The 16,378-nt window shown below is 40.7% G+C and overlaps 1 protein-coding gene and 1 long non-coding RNA gene across 2 annotated transcripts in view; both read right to left on the bottom strand.

Moving 5' to 3' along the window:
* The window catches only part of LOC148593136 (uncharacterized), a 396,995-nt gene that overhangs the window by 55,093 nt on the left and 325,524 nt on the right, over window positions 1-16,378 (bottom strand). The gene's annotated exons all lie outside the window — the stretch shown is intronic.
* Window positions 883-11,770, bottom strand: AGXT2 (alanine--glyoxylate aminotransferase 2). Its single transcript, XM_088532103.1, has 14 exons — window positions 11,692-11,770; window positions 11,244-11,329; window positions 10,658-10,842; window positions 10,232-10,355; window positions 9,559-9,653; window positions 8,345-8,438; window positions 7,788-7,881; window positions 6,818-6,918; window positions 5,630-5,722; window positions 4,894-5,026; window positions 4,171-4,259; window positions 2,982-3,131; window positions 2,526-2,624; window positions 883-1,103 (listed from the first exon to the last, which is right to left on the bottom strand). Exons 1-14 carry the CDS (start codon window positions 11,744-11,746, stop codon window positions 993-995), a joined length of 1,509 nt encoding a protein of 502 aa, XP_088388229.1. The 5' UTR covers window positions 11,747-11,770; the 3' UTR covers window positions 883-992.

Here is a 16,378-nt window from a genome sequence, read left to right on the forward strand (position 1 = left end):
TTTATAGGGCTAAGAAATTATTCAAGTTTTACAACTATAATCAAACTAAAATGACAAAGCTGCAGTTAATGTGGGGGTTTTTGTTGTTGTTTGGTTCTTTTTTTTTTCTTGGTGGCTGAAGGAATAATTTTTTTTTTCAAACAAATATGACTGATTACCAAGAAACACCTTATCATTCTTCAAGCCCTTCTTAAATGGCTCTACTAAGTAAATCCCCAAAGCAGCTACACAGTTGGGCAGATAGACTTTTCTTGCTCTAATTACAAGAGCCTTGTGTATCCTACCAAGAGAGGGGAAGCAATTTTAACTTTGTTCAAAATCTCCAGTTATTTTCTGCTCAGGGTGGCTCACAGCCCAAGACTGAATTACTGTTATATAAATTAAGCCCCACATCATGGGGCAAAGGGGGGAGTTTCCCTGCAGTATTACCTCTTGACTTCAATTAGTGGGTATAGTGGGTATACATACACATACACACACACACACACATATATATATATATATAATTTGTTTTACAAATGTTTGCACTTTTAGTATAGACAACTGGAAATGCTGCTGTTAAAGCTACTTACTCTATGCTAGTCCAAAGAAAGTTCATTATCTAAGGACAGTTTTAATTTATCTGTTACTCTTTCTAAAAATGTTGATGTTTTATAGATGCAAAATGAATAGGCAACATCTTCCACTTACTCTGACCCCAGGTTAGTGTAATCTGGGGGTCTTTTTAACTGGAACCCTAGAAAAGGTATGTCACTAATACAAACACTGCTGCAGAACTTGAACGGTATGTTTACAAACAGATTATTCTTTTAATATGCATAAATATGATGCACAAGAAAGGTCTTATTGTGCTGAGCAAGTTCTCCAGCTGCAGCCTGTGTGTGTGTCTTTTTCCTTGTCTATTGTAGCTGAATTACAGAATTAATGCAGAGATGGATGGCAGAGAGGAGGGGGTCAGGGAGTATCTCCTGTGCAAGGCACCAAATCCAGTCTTATTTTGCAGCCGCTCTTTCCACGTGTTTCTCTAATGCAGTCCGAAATACTTCCACAGCAAAGTCTGCGTCCTTTTTAGTAATGCACATGGGAGGTTTAATTCTAAATGTCTGAGAAGAGAGAGGGGAGGGAGGGGGGCAAAAAAGTATTTAGACATGCAAGGACAGAATATAGTTTCTAGCAACTCGTTTAGGTCAGCACTCACCTTCTGCCAAAAAAAGCATCTAACCAAAAATGAGAGAAACAATGAACAGGAAAACTGCCTCTGATTAATGCACTCAGAAATGGGGCAATTTTTGACTTTTATTACATCAAACTGTCTACTTTATTTTTGTGACAGAGTAACTGCCTCCATGAGAGACCTGACGAGTAGATGACGTGTGCCCAGGTCTGCTATTCCAGACAGAGCTCGTATAAATCCTCAGATGGATTTGTAGCAAGAAAGGGCTGAGAGGGGCAGTTCTGAGAAAGGAGTCTCTATGAAGAGTGGCAACTCTTGCATTGTGCTAACTTGCTGTCAACTAATTTGCTGTCAGTTTATAGTCTTTAATTCTTGCAGAATGCGTTATGAAACAGTTGTTAAAAACTGACCTACAGGAGGGTAATACAGTCTGAGTGCATGCTAATGAAGAATGAAATACATACAGTTTAGCAGAGCAAGAATTTAAATTCTTAAATCCAGATTTGGTCTGTAGCTTCCAAAACTATTTCACCTCCCTAAGAATATTAAACATCCACGTTTCCCTATCATCCTATTCCAGGACTATCTGCAACAAGTACAGAATGGGCTTACCTACCCACACCACCAACTAGATTTAACAGACAAGAACATGCAAGAACGTTCTTAGGAGACAGAACAGGGTTTTGCTATGCTCTAAGCTACAGTCTGAAACCCGTGTTCTGCTCCAGGAGCTGTGGCAGACCCTTGTACACAGTCTCCTTTCTCAGTTAGTCTCTACTCCTTCCACAGTACGTCTCAGGGCTTAATTGAGCTGTTGTCCTTACAGCAGCCCTGTTATTAACTGAAGCATAAGGAAACTCCTGCTGCACTGCCCTGATACAGTGTGGAGTATCTCAGGATGAATTACTCATGGCCCTTTCTTCATGCTGCTGTGCTGCACTGCTGAATTTACTAGTAAGAGCCTATCTATTACCAGCCTACCTGCTGGGCTACCAGCTGTCCTGACTGGAAGCACTGACAAGAAAAAACTTGTTTCTCTTGCCATCAAGTCAAGTGGGAACCTTTAAAGCGGCCAAGAGCTAACAAACCTGAATAGTACTGTTTTCCTCTAGCACATCATGTGCTAAAGTACCTTGCTTTGCTTTTCTTGGGGGAATTATCCCTCTAAAATGGGAATTAGCTTTGAGCTAGTTCAGTGTATTTGTGAGAAAAGACAAACACCTCCTGCCTGATTCATAACATAAGAAAAGGAGGCAGAGTTCTTTGCACTACACACATTTTCCAGTTTACTTACTAAAATAAAGTTAATTAAGTCCCAAGTGAAGTAGGATGCAAACCAGAAGCCCTGTACCTGACGATAGAGCCCTCCTCTGCCAAGCAGTATTCCCATGTCCTTACAGTCCTCCCAGATCTGACCAAATTCTTCATTTGGAAGAGGGTGGCAGCTGCCCTGTGAAAAGTGAACATTAAATTTCATTCAAAAACCCTAAATTAGTTTATTAAAAAGGTGTGTATTTTACTGTCTCCATTACTGTCTCCACCCCCACTCTGCTGGGAACATCAGCTGCAAAATTTATGTGTTTTTTAAGGCTGAGCTTACACAAGTCAAGTACACAACCTTCTGCCTATTCAGAATGTGTGAAATATTTAAGTTGTTTGAATGTTCTAGCTAATTTTTAGCCAGAATATGGTCTCTTACTCTGTCTTTAATAAAAAAAGTTCTACTGCTACCACAATCATTTTGTTTCAGCTGAAATAAAACTTTCAGGGGCCCAGTAAATTAAAAGGAGTAAAGTAAATCACCAACCTTATTTGTGACCATTTCTACCCCAATCATAAGTCCCTTGCCACGGACATCTCCAACAATTTCGAACTTCTCCCGGAGTTTAGCAAGCTCTAGAAGCATGTATGTTCCCACCTCCTCACTGTTTTGTTGTAGCCCATCTTCTTCAATAGCCTGATTAAAATGATGTAAAACAACAACACTGCTGGGAAAGCTTGAGCTGCTTCAGGTACATCATGTTCATCCCCCTTCCTCTTGCAGACTATGCTGTGGTACTAGCATCCTTACTTCTTTCTATGCCACTAAGACCATCAGATTACAACTGACAAGTTAATATTTTCATCCTGTTGTGTCCTTTTATAATAACTCCATTCTAATAACTCAAAAGTTATTTCAGAGCCTCCTACCTCAAAAAAATAGTGGTTTTGACTTTCTTACAAATTAAAGCATTTTGAAACACCAAATTACAAGTATTTTCAACAGTCTACATTTTATGAAACAGCTGTGAGAAAAATCAGCCAGGAAAATAACCTGTGCATAAACGGACCATCTGCTACAGTGAAGCTTCAGAGTCAGGGAAACCTGGTCTGTGTGTGACCATTACAAATTAAATAGCAACCTACTGCCCACTTACTTAATAATTTTGTATCAGATAATAGTGCAAAAAATATAAAATAATGCATTTTTTCTGTGTCTTTTTCATGAGAATTTTTCTGTTTCACAAGAAATTCAGTACTTGTGTATCTTTAACCATCTGATTATTAAGTCTTCTTGTGCAGAAGGCTGAAACTGTGGAATTAAAATAATTTACATATATGTTTCAGAGAATAAATATGGCTTAACTGGGGATTTGCATCATCCTACGAAAGAAGTCATTTATGGGTGCTACTTTTTCAAAGCACTTTCCTACATTTTTATTAACAAATTTAAGAACATTACAGGAATAAAAAGGGAAAGATGATTCGGGTAATGTAATCACAGAGGATAACCATTCTTGCTACTGGGATGAAAATTTTACAATGGAACAAATCAGCAATTACTGTTTCCTACCCCCAGGGTACACTGACCACATAAAAATAATACTTTCATAGATATTCTATAGTTATTTATAAAATTGCCCATATAAATTTATAATAAAAAACTAATGTAAGCATTTTTCATCTTTTGTTATTAGAAAAAGCCTAGTGTACAGACATCATAACATTCTCCCTACATCAAGAACTGCAGCTCCTACTACGCAAGCCACAGGGTTTCCTCCAAACGTATTAAAGTGAAGGTTCTGAGCCAAGGCATTTGCAATCTCTGAAAGAAAAAGAAAAACATTTTCATTCCTTCCCTTGCAAGGGCCTTATAACAATATTTAGCTGCTTTAACTTCTAAAATAATGCTGTGTTCCACTCTGATTCTCCTGAAGATAAAGAGAAAGGAAGATTTCAATTTGTCGTGCAGCAAGTCTGAGAATATTATTACCATATTCCCCATACTATAAAGCCTAGCAGTTGCTAAAGAGTTTTGAAATGTTACACTTCTAACAGATCTAGTCAGTTGTCCTTTAAACCAGCATGTACAAATTTCCTTCTTCCATACAAGATTCAGTGAATCATTCACATGAATCGAGCTGTGGCCAACACAGCGCGTTACTGAGAAAAAACTGAATTATGCAGAATTCCCAGGGTCTGCTGCCAGCTCTGCCAAAGTGTCACAAGATCTTCTCTGCTTCAGTTACACAACCAGCCCCCTTTAAATCAAACTTTATGCTGCTGTAACACAGCATTAATCAATCAAGTGCCATGGGAATCTGATTCATTTATCTCAACAGACAGTTTGAGACCAGGAACACTAACGAAGCTGAGCTGTTGGAACAAGTAATAAACTGCTACACGGTGTACTTTGCATCTGCTTTATCTTCCCCCTCAGCAGAACTGAACGCTCGTACCTTTTGTTGTAACAACTGCTGCCATTGGGAAACCATTCCCAATTCCTTTTGCCATCGTAACAATGTCAGGGAGTACATCATGGGTTTGAAATCCCCAGAAATGGCTGCCTGTCCGTCCAAATCCTGTCTGCACCTTTCAAGAGAAACACCCAGGAATGTCCCTGTTATCTTCTCACATTTTGAAATATGATTTCTCTCGTCTCTCTGCTGTTACTGATGTGCATGAGCTGCAGCTCTAATACACAAAGATTTGTAATTTGGTCTTCATTCTTCTGTTTTTTTCTTCCATGTGACAGAGCAGACATCTCACCAACTGTCAAGCCTGGTACAAAGGAGCAGGGGCGAAGGGGAAGGGGGCTCTACCTGCCAACCCTTCTACATGAACAATAGCTCTGCATTCAGACTTAGCACAAACCACTGCGTACAGACAGAGTAAATATGTCACGAGCCTAAGTGCTACTGTGGCAATCTCGATGTTTATGAGCTGCACATCGGTGCAAATGTGCTACTCCCAAAAGTCAAGGAAAGGCAGCTGCTACCTCAGTGTCTAAGCTCAGCACAGGGGCAGTGATGCTAGGAGAGACGCACTGTGTAAACTCGTCAGGCACTGAAAGGTAACACTGGCTGCAGAGTGACTCATTTGGATTATCTTCCAGTCTTGGATTCTTTAAAAGGACTTCCAAAGGTATCTCATGTTCTAGGGCTTTAGTAAACAAAAACAAAGCAACAAACTCACTTCATCTGAAATACAGAGGCCTCCTCTTTCCCGTACTAGCTGAAAAGCTTCCTTCAAGAAACCTTTTGGGTACTGAACAGTTCCATTAACACCCTGCCAAAGCAAAAGACAAAAGTGTTCGTGAACAGAGGAAGAAACAGGGGATTCACTGGGTGAGTATCCTACAGCAAATACCAACAGCCCTCGGGTAAGAGCAAGGCTTGTGCTGTCTCCTAAGTTCCTGGCTTTGCAGTAGTGACTTCAAACATTTCCTGCTCACTCTCTTGTTCCCAGCCCACAGGGAAGCCTCCTCTAATGTCAACTGCGTCGTACAAACGTTTGTGATGCCACACTGTAAAGTGAATCACTATGAACAGATTGGATTAAAGATAAACTGCCAAAAACAGTACCTTGAAAACCTTCACACTGAGAAACCTAGAAAGTGTTTGATAATGAAGTTAACCAACCAACTCCCAACTCGGGTCCCTTCGGTAGCTTTTTTTAGAACAGTTTCCTCCTTTTCTGCCCACCATGCCACTTGTCTTTCAAATCACAAATTCCACTCCACACATGCACTGCGATGGCTTCAAAGAATGAAGTATGTAAAAGTTTGGAAGACAACAAAAATGACAGAGTAACGACTTCACTTTTCTCTAAGGGCACGGTTTTAAGATTATATTTTTGCATTTATGGTATATATTGGTATATATTCTCCACACTTTCATGCTATTTAAGAATTAAATAAATAGCTGTTCTGAAACTGCAGTGAAGCATGAAGAGGAATGAATCCTGGGGCCACAGCTTGCTGGTGAGTTGCTAAAAACATAGTGGAGAACGTTGCTGGGAAGAACTGGAAGGGGACTGAGATAAAATTTACAGAAATAATAAAAGCATAATTAAACTAGAAAGTAACTACTAGAATATAAACAGTAATATATACTTTATTTTGGTTTCATGTGTCATCCTTCCTATTTAAATACGGAAAAAAGACTGCATTTAAAAATGATTCTGTTTAATGTAACTTAATGAACAAAATCCTGCTCTATTGGGGTCTGTAGCAAAAGTTCAAATTCTAATAGTGCGCACCCAAAAAATATTTGAAATACTTAATATGTTTAGGACTGGAAGCAGTTAGGATGAAATTAGGATGTTGCTAAAGAATAATATTTAACTTGTGCTATCAAAATTCAAAAGTGGCAAACCACCTACTTGAATTGGTTCAACGATAAATCCAGCTATTGTTTTTGGCACACAGGTATTCAGAGTTTCTTGGAACTGTTCAATATACTGGTCCTTTGCATGACACACACCTGTTTATATGGAAGACAGTTTAGAGAGAGTTGACTTAAAATGACACAAGAGTAGTTTCAAAACATGACATTCCACATCTAATCTATAGTCTTCCTAATAGAAATAGAATTTCAGACTGAGCTTTCTGTTTCTCAGGAAATATCTTTGATGGTAAAACACTTCTGGCATGTTTTTAATATTCCAGATCAAGGAATAAATAAATTTTGAATAAATCTCCTAAACCATTTACACTGCAAGGAGCACCAGTTCCAAAACAGCAAGGCAAAGCTGCTGCACAGTAAGATGCTACCCATCACACAGGTCAGTAAATTCTAGATTAAAGAAAATGTTTGTGAATTATCATCTACCTCAGAAAAAAAAGCAAGTGATTAGTTTCTCATGGGTTAATAAATATCAGAATAAGACACAGCAAACTGTCAGGTTAGTAAGACTGGAGAATGCAGCAGCCCATCAGTCCATACTGTAACAAAGAAGGCAGTTATTAGTACAGCTCATCCTCTCATTCACTGGAAAGGGCTAAAATTAAGAAAACCTTTTGTTCTGCATGTGAGGTAAAATACTAGAGTACTTGCTGAAACAGTGAAAAGAGTATTGTAAATATTGTAACGTATTTTAACTGCTCTTTATAGGGCAGCAGCAGAGAAGCTTTCACATTGTGCTGCCTATGGAACATTACCTGAGGCTTGCTGCAATATTTTATTCAGCTGTGTGCAAATCCAAACCTATTGGAGCAATAGGACCAGGGGTCCTATACATGAATCCTTATCTTTCCTGAAAAGTTAAATAAATATGTCCTGGGGCATATGGAAACCACAGCTCCATACTACCTCCTAAACTCAAAAACAAATACTTCTTGTCATTGACCAACCTTCAGAACAGCTGCATTTTCGAATAGTTTGCACTGGAGAATCTCTGCAGTGGCTGCCTCCCCATGGACCACGAAAAACATCTGGCAACATTGTCTGTCAAGCATAAAAGAAATAGCTACAGATTTGATGACACTGTCTAAGAGAAATGTTGATCATACCTAAAGATGACTCCAAGGAAGAAAGCTAAAACAGTCTGCTACAGTCAAACAATATCTGAAATAACGCCAGGTGTGCCCAAAGATAAGAACTCTGATGGGAGGTAGACACAGAGGTTTTTTTTTTTTTTTTTCTGGAGAGGAAGCAAAAAATCCCTGTTTGACCATTCTAGCAGCGGTCACTCAGTTGATGACTTCCTTTGCTTTACTCTCAAGTCAGTTAGTCAGCAATTACAGCTATCTAACTAACAAGGAGTGAAAGGGGACTCCCAACTCTCGCTTTGCTTACCCAGCAGAAACACTGCAGTTCAGCTAATGAAGCACTTGCTAAAGGCTGAAATGCTCAAACAAACTGTTAGGTACACAGATTATTAAAAAAAATAAAAAGGAAAACATCTCACTGTTATGCAGCCAAAGCCACTGGCAAAGCCATGCTTATAGTAACCAACAGATGTCACTCCCAGCGTGTAGGGGCTGCCTCCGTGGTACGCTCCTCTGCAAACACAAAGCACAGGATCAGCACGCATGTCTGAGAGGAACCTGTAGCAATATCAGTGCTGACAGGGCATGCCTCCAAGCTAAACATCACGGAGGAAAGTGTTTGCCACTGCTCTCAAAGATTAGATTACTACTGCCAGTTTTTGCTCTGATTGTGGAATATTTGCTGCTACCCATCTGCAACATTTGCTGCAATGGCAAATGTTAAACCAATAAATGTTAAACCTCCTGTTCCCATAGGGAGAAGAAACAGACTGGGATCAGCTGCAATTTGGACAGGCTTTGTATAGCCTCTACTGCAGCTCTGCTGCAGCACCTGAGCCCCTGGGGATAAGCGTCTCTGTTCCTTGCACCTTGGGAACTTCTCTCTCAAGCAGATGCTGCCAATCATTACATTGCCTAGTGGATTAATGCTAGTTTTTATACACAAATCAGAAATTCACCAAGGGGAACATAATTCACAAATTAGGTGGATTCACCTTTTTTTTTTTTTTTTTTTTTTGCCGAACAGAATGGCAGGAAAACTGCCATTTTCCCTAAAAGCTAATATATTTTAATAGGTGCTTTTACTCTAATATCTGAGACCTTGGACACACAGTAAGAGAAGAATTGCTTATACTGATGATTACATAGTCCTCCCCCATCCAGCACTTCTGTAATTACAGCAGAACAGCTTTCTGTGCAGCTGTGCAGCAAACCACACGAGGGATCCATCAGGATAACAAGCCAGCAAAACAAACAAGAACAAAAAAGGACCCAGTCCTTTCACTGGGTCAGTTTTCAGCCAGATCAGTTCCCTACTCTGGGTCACTGCTCATCTGTTCTAACTGAACCTTTGTATCCCCAAAAAGGGCAGCACTGCAAGGTGGGATCAGTGAAAGCAGGTAACACAAGGATTAGATCGATTTTTTAAATAATGAAAGCATAAATCACAGGTTGTCTTTTAGCCATCCCGTGCTCACTGTATCAAAACTTCAACTCCCAAACTGATATCTTCTTTGTGTGAGAAATTAATCTGAATGTGTCCTCAGCAGACTGAGTTCCACATTGTTTCATGTCTCGCACATATAGAGAGTGATCACACACAGGGAGTTTCCTAAAGACGCATCACCCTTACCTGAAACAGATGATGTCGAAGCTACGAGTATGTAACCTTGCCAGGAACATTGCCAGATCATTCGCTTCTGACCCGCTGTTGGTCAGAAAAACCACCTAAAGAGAAAGGCTTATAATCAGTAAAACCAGCAACAACCCCCTCCTTATTTAGGATGTGACCATGTAGCCTTAGCAACACTATAAGCAATAACCCATCACTGCTGCAAAGTGACTTCATGGCAATAAACCTACTGTTAACATCATGTATGTGCAAATGAGGGTTAGGATTACGATGATGGGCACACATGGCCCACATGGGCAGTGCAGAAAAAGCTTCCAGAATTAGACTCTTCAGCCTTTCCACCCTGTAGCTAAGATGAAACAGTGACTTAAAGAAAAAGGAAAATGTTTGGGTAAAAATGAGTATGACTCATTGAACAGAAACTACCTTTGCACAGGTAGTAGCAGAATCTCTTCACAGGGCAACAGAAGGGAAAGCAGATATCTAAACAGAACAAGAGCTTGAGATTTTATGCTAGTGTACCTCTAGGATGAAAGAAAATGTCTGAGGGTCATGAAGTTTTTCCCTTTGACAGTCCATGGTCCCCACGCAGGTTTTCTCTTCCCAGCTAGTACTGCTCTACATAAGTATTCTGATCTAATAAACACCCCACCACCGTGTCGGGAGCACCTACCTTAAGCGGATCTGGGAGCAGTGAAGTTAGCTTCTCCGCGTACTCCTGGATTGGGGGGTGCATGTAGATATTAGAGGTATGCCAGAGGCGGGCAAGCTGTTTCTGGGCAGCCGCAGTTACCTTCCTGCATGTACCGCAAGACAGTGGCTTATTCCAACAAGCACGTACACACAAACAAACTTCCCTTACTAGCACTTCAAACTCAGACATTGCTCTACTTGCCAGATAAATGAACAAATAAATAGAATGATTTAATTTGTTCTTCATCCTATAGTTGGAACTAACCCGATTTTGAGTGATACCTGAAATCCTAGTGAGATAAATTCTGGTTTGGGATTCACACGGCTAAAAATTAACACAGGATAAAACTACTACGAGCATGTCTTTCTGCACTTGATGGGGCACATCAAGCAGCAGGACACTTACGGGTGACAATGACCAACATTGACGGTAGCAATTCCAGCAAAGAGATCAAGGTATCTTCGTCCTTCATAATCAAACAGCCACTGCATGTGGCCTTGATGCAGCAACAGCGGCTTCTTGTAAACCATTAACAGGGTAGGAGAGAGATTTCGTTCACGGATCTTCAGCATGTGGTCGTATGTGTAGGACTGGGTGGAATAAACAAGTCAGTATGCGTTGACACTCCGAATATTCAGACTCAAAATTCATGGCTCACACATGTGGTCTGTAATGGTTGCTCACAGAAAGACTTCAACACATTTTAGCACTCACAAATCTCTACAGGTGTCTGAAATTCAGCTTTCGGCAAGACTGCCCTTATTCTGCCCTTCTGTTGTTCAGTCCTCATTTCCTTAAAGTCTTTCAAATCAACAACTTATCCTTAATGCTACATAGGTTAATCTATTGGTATATTTCATGGTTGCAACCTCACTGTTCTTCTTAAACAAGCAGACTGCTTAAATTGTAACGGATTTACAGCAAACGAGCCCATCGCTCAGGTCTCTCCAGGCAGTCTTTACTTCAGTCCAGTGCAGCGTGTAGGACTTACTTGGTATTTTTCAGGCACAAAGTCGCAAGGGGGCATTTCTGCTTGCAGGGAGACTGAGCTTTTCCATTTCTGCAGCCCAAAGGCAACTACAAAACAGCAAGATAATAGTACTAGTATCGGGCAACTACCAAAGTGCTTGCGAAACAGCTCAATCACACAACACTGAAGCAACAGTCCAGGCAATTTTTTTTTTCTCTTTTTTTTCCCCCTGAGAGATTGGCTTTAGGAAAAAAAAAAACACCTGCTTGAGCACTGCATCTTTGTAAAGATAAAGAGAACTCTTACTGGGAAGACTGAGAATTTCTTAAATACATTAGATGGAAAGTGAAGTTTGCTGAAATAAACTCGACATTACTCCCCTCATGATCACCTGGATCACTAGGATATTAACCACGCACGGCAGTCTAGCCTCGGAGATGCCCCGGGCCGCTCCCGCCCCGCTCCTTACCGCCGCCGGGCTGCCGCCGGCGCCCCCGCAGCAGCCACCCGAGCCCCGCGGCCATGGCCGCCAACAGCGCCGCGGGACGGAGGGCGGGAACCCCCCGCGCCAACGGCCGCGCCGGCCTCGAATGGCGCCGCTCCAGCGCCGGCCCCTCGGCCGACGGCCCCGGTCACTGACCCTCCCGGCCCGGACTGCGGGGCGGTGGCGGCGAGGCGGAGGCGTCGCCATGCCCGGCTTGTCCGCGTCCCGTCCCGGCGTCGCCATGCCGCCCCCTCCCTCCCGCCGCGGCGCCACGCGACATGGCCGCGCGCGGGCCCCTGCAGCCGCCGCAGAGCCGGACAGGGCTGGCGATACCTGAAAGCTGTTTTATTTTTAAATTATTTTCCCTCCATTTCCATTTCCCTATGTGTAGTGGTTAGACCAAAACACGCAAACAAACAAAACAAGCAACTAACACTTTCCCTACAAGCGCTGCTCAGCTCGCTGCTGAGGCCTTTTGTAAAGCTCCGAGAGAAGCTAATCACAGTAAAGACATTTTCATCCCGCTCCAGAAAGCCTGGCAGGGCACTGGCCTAAGCTCCCAGACCTAACTTACTAAAAAACGTGTTTTATCAGATAGGTGCTCCTGGTAAAGTGAATTTATATTTAATGTAAACAACCTTAACAGACAAGAGTAGCAAAAGCTGCTAAAAATACAGTACCAAAATACTTGAATTATGTCTCCTTTAAGCTTCTGGGGAGCCTGAGAGGCTCCTGTGCCCCATGTTTTCTTCTGTGGCCACAGCTGTAGCAGAATCAGGTGTTTTTTTTGTTCAGTTCATTTTTTTTTGGTTTTTGTTTTTGTTTTGCTTTGCTTTGTTTTGTTTTCTCTAAATTGTGTAAGCTCTCAGTTGATAGCAAGTGTAATAACCTTTGCAGGACAGTCCCTTTGTTATGAGAAACCCCAGAAGGGAATGCACCCAAGGACGTATTTTTGCTGTTGTTGCTGATATATTATGAGAAAATACAGCAGATGTTTCTGGGACATCGTGAGAGAATATGGAGAAAACAGCAAAGACCAGCTGAACACAAAGATAAGGACCACTGTATCGTCAAGGAACTGTCTGAAATTGGGCAGTAGGACCAAAACAGGGCCTTCTGGGCCGGAATAAGGCCATGTATGGAAGTGAGTTCCGGGATGTCACGGAGTGGACACAGAAGGACAATCACCAGGGGGTCTCAAAAGGCCACCGGAGACCACCGAAGGGGCAGAGGGTGCACACGCACGAGGGTGGGGTATATTGTAATTAGTTCGGGGAAATAGAATGAATATGTATGATCATTCCTGGAGTTTAATGCTTATGTAGAGAACAGAGAAATAAAAGCTTTAGCAAACACACCTTAGGGCGTGCACGATAGGTTGGAGCTATCCCCCGTGCACCCAGCGCTGCAATAAAGGGAATATCTGCTTCTTAATGCTACATTGGTGTTAAGAGGTTTATTCCCGGTTTTCGGCAACATCTTTACAGTGACATTTCCTTTATTTCCTTGCTGTGATTCATGGGCAACACCTCAATTTTATAAAGACTTCAGGGACATGAAATTAATCTGCTTTTTTTTAAATTCTCACTGTATTTCCACCAGCCCCAGGCAGCAGCAGCTGCAGGCTCTAGCCCTGGAGGGTGATCTCCATTTTGCAAGCAACACTCCTTCTCTTGCAGCAGTGAGTCAGACACTTGTCCTTTCTAGCAATCAGTGTAGCATTTCTAAACCCCAGGGTTCCAAGGTTCTCAATCTTTCTCTATCAGGCTTTACTTTTGATAACTGGCAGTCCCTGAATTTCAGAGATCCTTTTCTTCAAAACAAAGAGCCATAAAGAAGTATGAATATACAAAAATTATGTGACCTTGTGAATGAGATGTCTGCATTAACTGTGTGCTTCCCATGAGACCTAGAACACTGGTTGTAGCTAGTAGCATTGCTCACACTTTCTTTCCTCTCCAAATGTTTGGTTCATGTGAATATATTGCCTGTTTATGCCTACAGACTCTATGCTAGGAGTGAGATGTGAGCAGCAGTGAGCCAAGTCTTCTAACCAGCTCCTCCAAGAAGCTGGAGAGCAAATCTCCTGTCATGCTCTGCTTATATGCACGGAACACTTCATGTTGTGTTCTTAGGACACCTGCAAATCAGGAGCCTCCCGCACATCAGATCAATTGCTCAGTGCAGATGCCATGGGTTAAATGCATCTGAGACTGGTCCTTCCATATGCGGAACGGTGATAGCCCATCCCACAAACTCTGCTGGATGCCTGGCTTTATCCTTGCATGTTACACATTATATACAGGAACTGATATATTCTGTGATAAAAAGAGCTATAAGACTATATAAAATTTATTCAAGAAGTGTTTTATTAAATTGAAATGCAAACACCATTGCAAAGAGTTTTACAGTGACAAAAGATTGAAAAGTCCATCAGAAAGCTACAGACATCAGTGACAATATTGACCTTACAAGTGAAATTGCTAACAGGTTTGTTTTTAAGCTAGCATTTTCAATATTAAGAACTTAAAAATACATACACTTTAAAGCATTGTCCTTCAAATACACTTAGAAACAAAGAAGAATTCCTGAGCAGCTCTTTTTATACCAGTATTTTCCAACCAATGTATGTACTGTATAGTAAAGGATGTACTTGCTATATTTTTTCAATTTTAGCAATTTACAAAACATTTGGATTTGATTCATAGAATAATTGTGCTTCAAGTCATTCTGTTGCTACAGTAATGACACTACAATAACTTGGACGTTCCAGATTGCCTACAAGTTCTGAAAACTGTAATGAAAAGATGCCCAGCTTTTATTATGAGCCTAAGAATGGGATGGTTTACGCAAATGGAAAAAATTTTGCTTTAAATATTAGACCCTCTCTGTCTTGGAAAGTACTTTGTTTATTGTGCATGTTATTCAGACTATGATTCATAAATGCTTCTTAAAGAGACCTGCTGATATTATTCATAAAGCAGGGTTCAGGCAAGGAAGTTCCAGAGACTTTCCCCTACACTTATCAACATGCCAGAAACTTGAGCAAATGCACATTATTAAGTACTGCTGACATTTTTTTCTGGGCAGTGCTTATTCAGACCAGCACCCCCAGTATTGCTCTATTTTACACATAGGATCAACATTGGCGTACACAACATAAGCTTAGAAGCCCAGATAGTGTTGAGTATCTCTGAGCAGTATAACACATACATGGAACTGATAGTTCTCTTATTATAGATGAAGAATGGCATTTGTAAACAGAATGAATAAAAATTAGTTTCTAAGATGAAACATGAAAATTAGCAAAGCAGCCTAGGAGCTCCCATCTGAGTATGTCTGGACAGTAGTTTTCTTTCAGAGCAAAGGATAGGTGGGTGAGAATTTAGAGTAATGTTCATTACGAATATTAACAATATGGTTTAACATCATTGTATTTCCATATATATATATCAAATATATAGAAAAAAGTGCCCATTCCTGGACATGTACCATGTCCTGAAATATGTAAGAGATACTTCATACAAGTGATCCCTACAAAGATTTTCAGCATCCTCTAAAGATCTGCTCAGTGTTATATGACCATAAAACTGATGACTAAATAATCTTTCTTGGAAGTGAACTATTTCCATTCTTATTGTTGTCAAAATGAGGTGAAGATACTCAGCAGCTCACAAAAATAGACCCAGAAGCAGCACTGTCAAAAAACAAAGTCAAATAAAGCCAAAGTCCAAGAAAAGCAGCATCACAAAATAGAACAGGACATTAATCCTCCCTATGAGAGAGAGCTGTGATTTTTTCTTATTTCTAGCTTGTCTGTGCACCACTATCTTGCTGAGCTTTTTAACACATGGACTGTTTGGAAAAGGCTGCACAAAGATAAAGTATTTTTCTGTTAAAAACTTATATGGGAGAAAATGTGTTTTATGCCTGACTTGGTAACTCTCAAGATTTATCACCAAGACAGCGACTATCTGATTAAAAAAATAAATTAAGTGTTGGATTGTTGCTGGTACAGACTAAACAATGCCTAGAAATGTCAAGAGGGCATTTTACTGGGTTCACAAAGTCCTTTGGCTCTTGTGGCTCATAGATCTTTAATAAGTAGAAAAAATACTTAAGAGTGACAGGCAAATCTGCAAGACAGTGCAAATGGAGGAAAAAAAAGCCTCATCTATAAATCTCTGACTAAAATTGAATGTTGTTTTTAAAAACAGTTTGGCCACACTGTTCTTTTTTTTTTTTTTTTTCCTTAGACATGTAGGAAATAAAACAGCAAATCAAATTTAGTGTCTGAGCTCTTCAAGTACTCTGATTGCCAATGGCCAGTACCATATACTTGGAAGGAAATCCTGTAATGCATAAGAATGAAGAGACCAACTCTCATGTATAGGATTTTTTCCATTTCTTGTATAGTAGCTGATTTCTCGTAGCTGATTTGAGTATTTTGCCAACTGGTTAGGCTTTAATAAGGCCTCCTTATTTTTGTGGACTATATCAGATAACTGTGGATATCCCCCCTTTTGATATTAAAGTCTATTTGTTTCTCTTCTATTTTCTTACCCACAATCTCATTTATCACACACTCATTTGGCTGCTTTTGCCTCCACTTTCTGTCCTCCCTCCCTTGCAGGCCATACGCATGCGCAATGCCTGCTGATTTCTCTAATTT

The sequence above is a fragment of the Tinamus guttatus genome, unplaced genomic scaffold, assembly GCF_059628265.1.
Source record: "Tinamus guttatus ecotype Peru unplaced genomic scaffold, ASM5962826v1 Tinamus_guttatus_pri_ptg000455l, whole genome shotgun sequence".
Taxonomy (NCBI): domain Eukaryota; kingdom Metazoa; phylum Chordata; class Aves; order Tinamiformes; family Tinamidae; genus Tinamus; species Tinamus guttatus.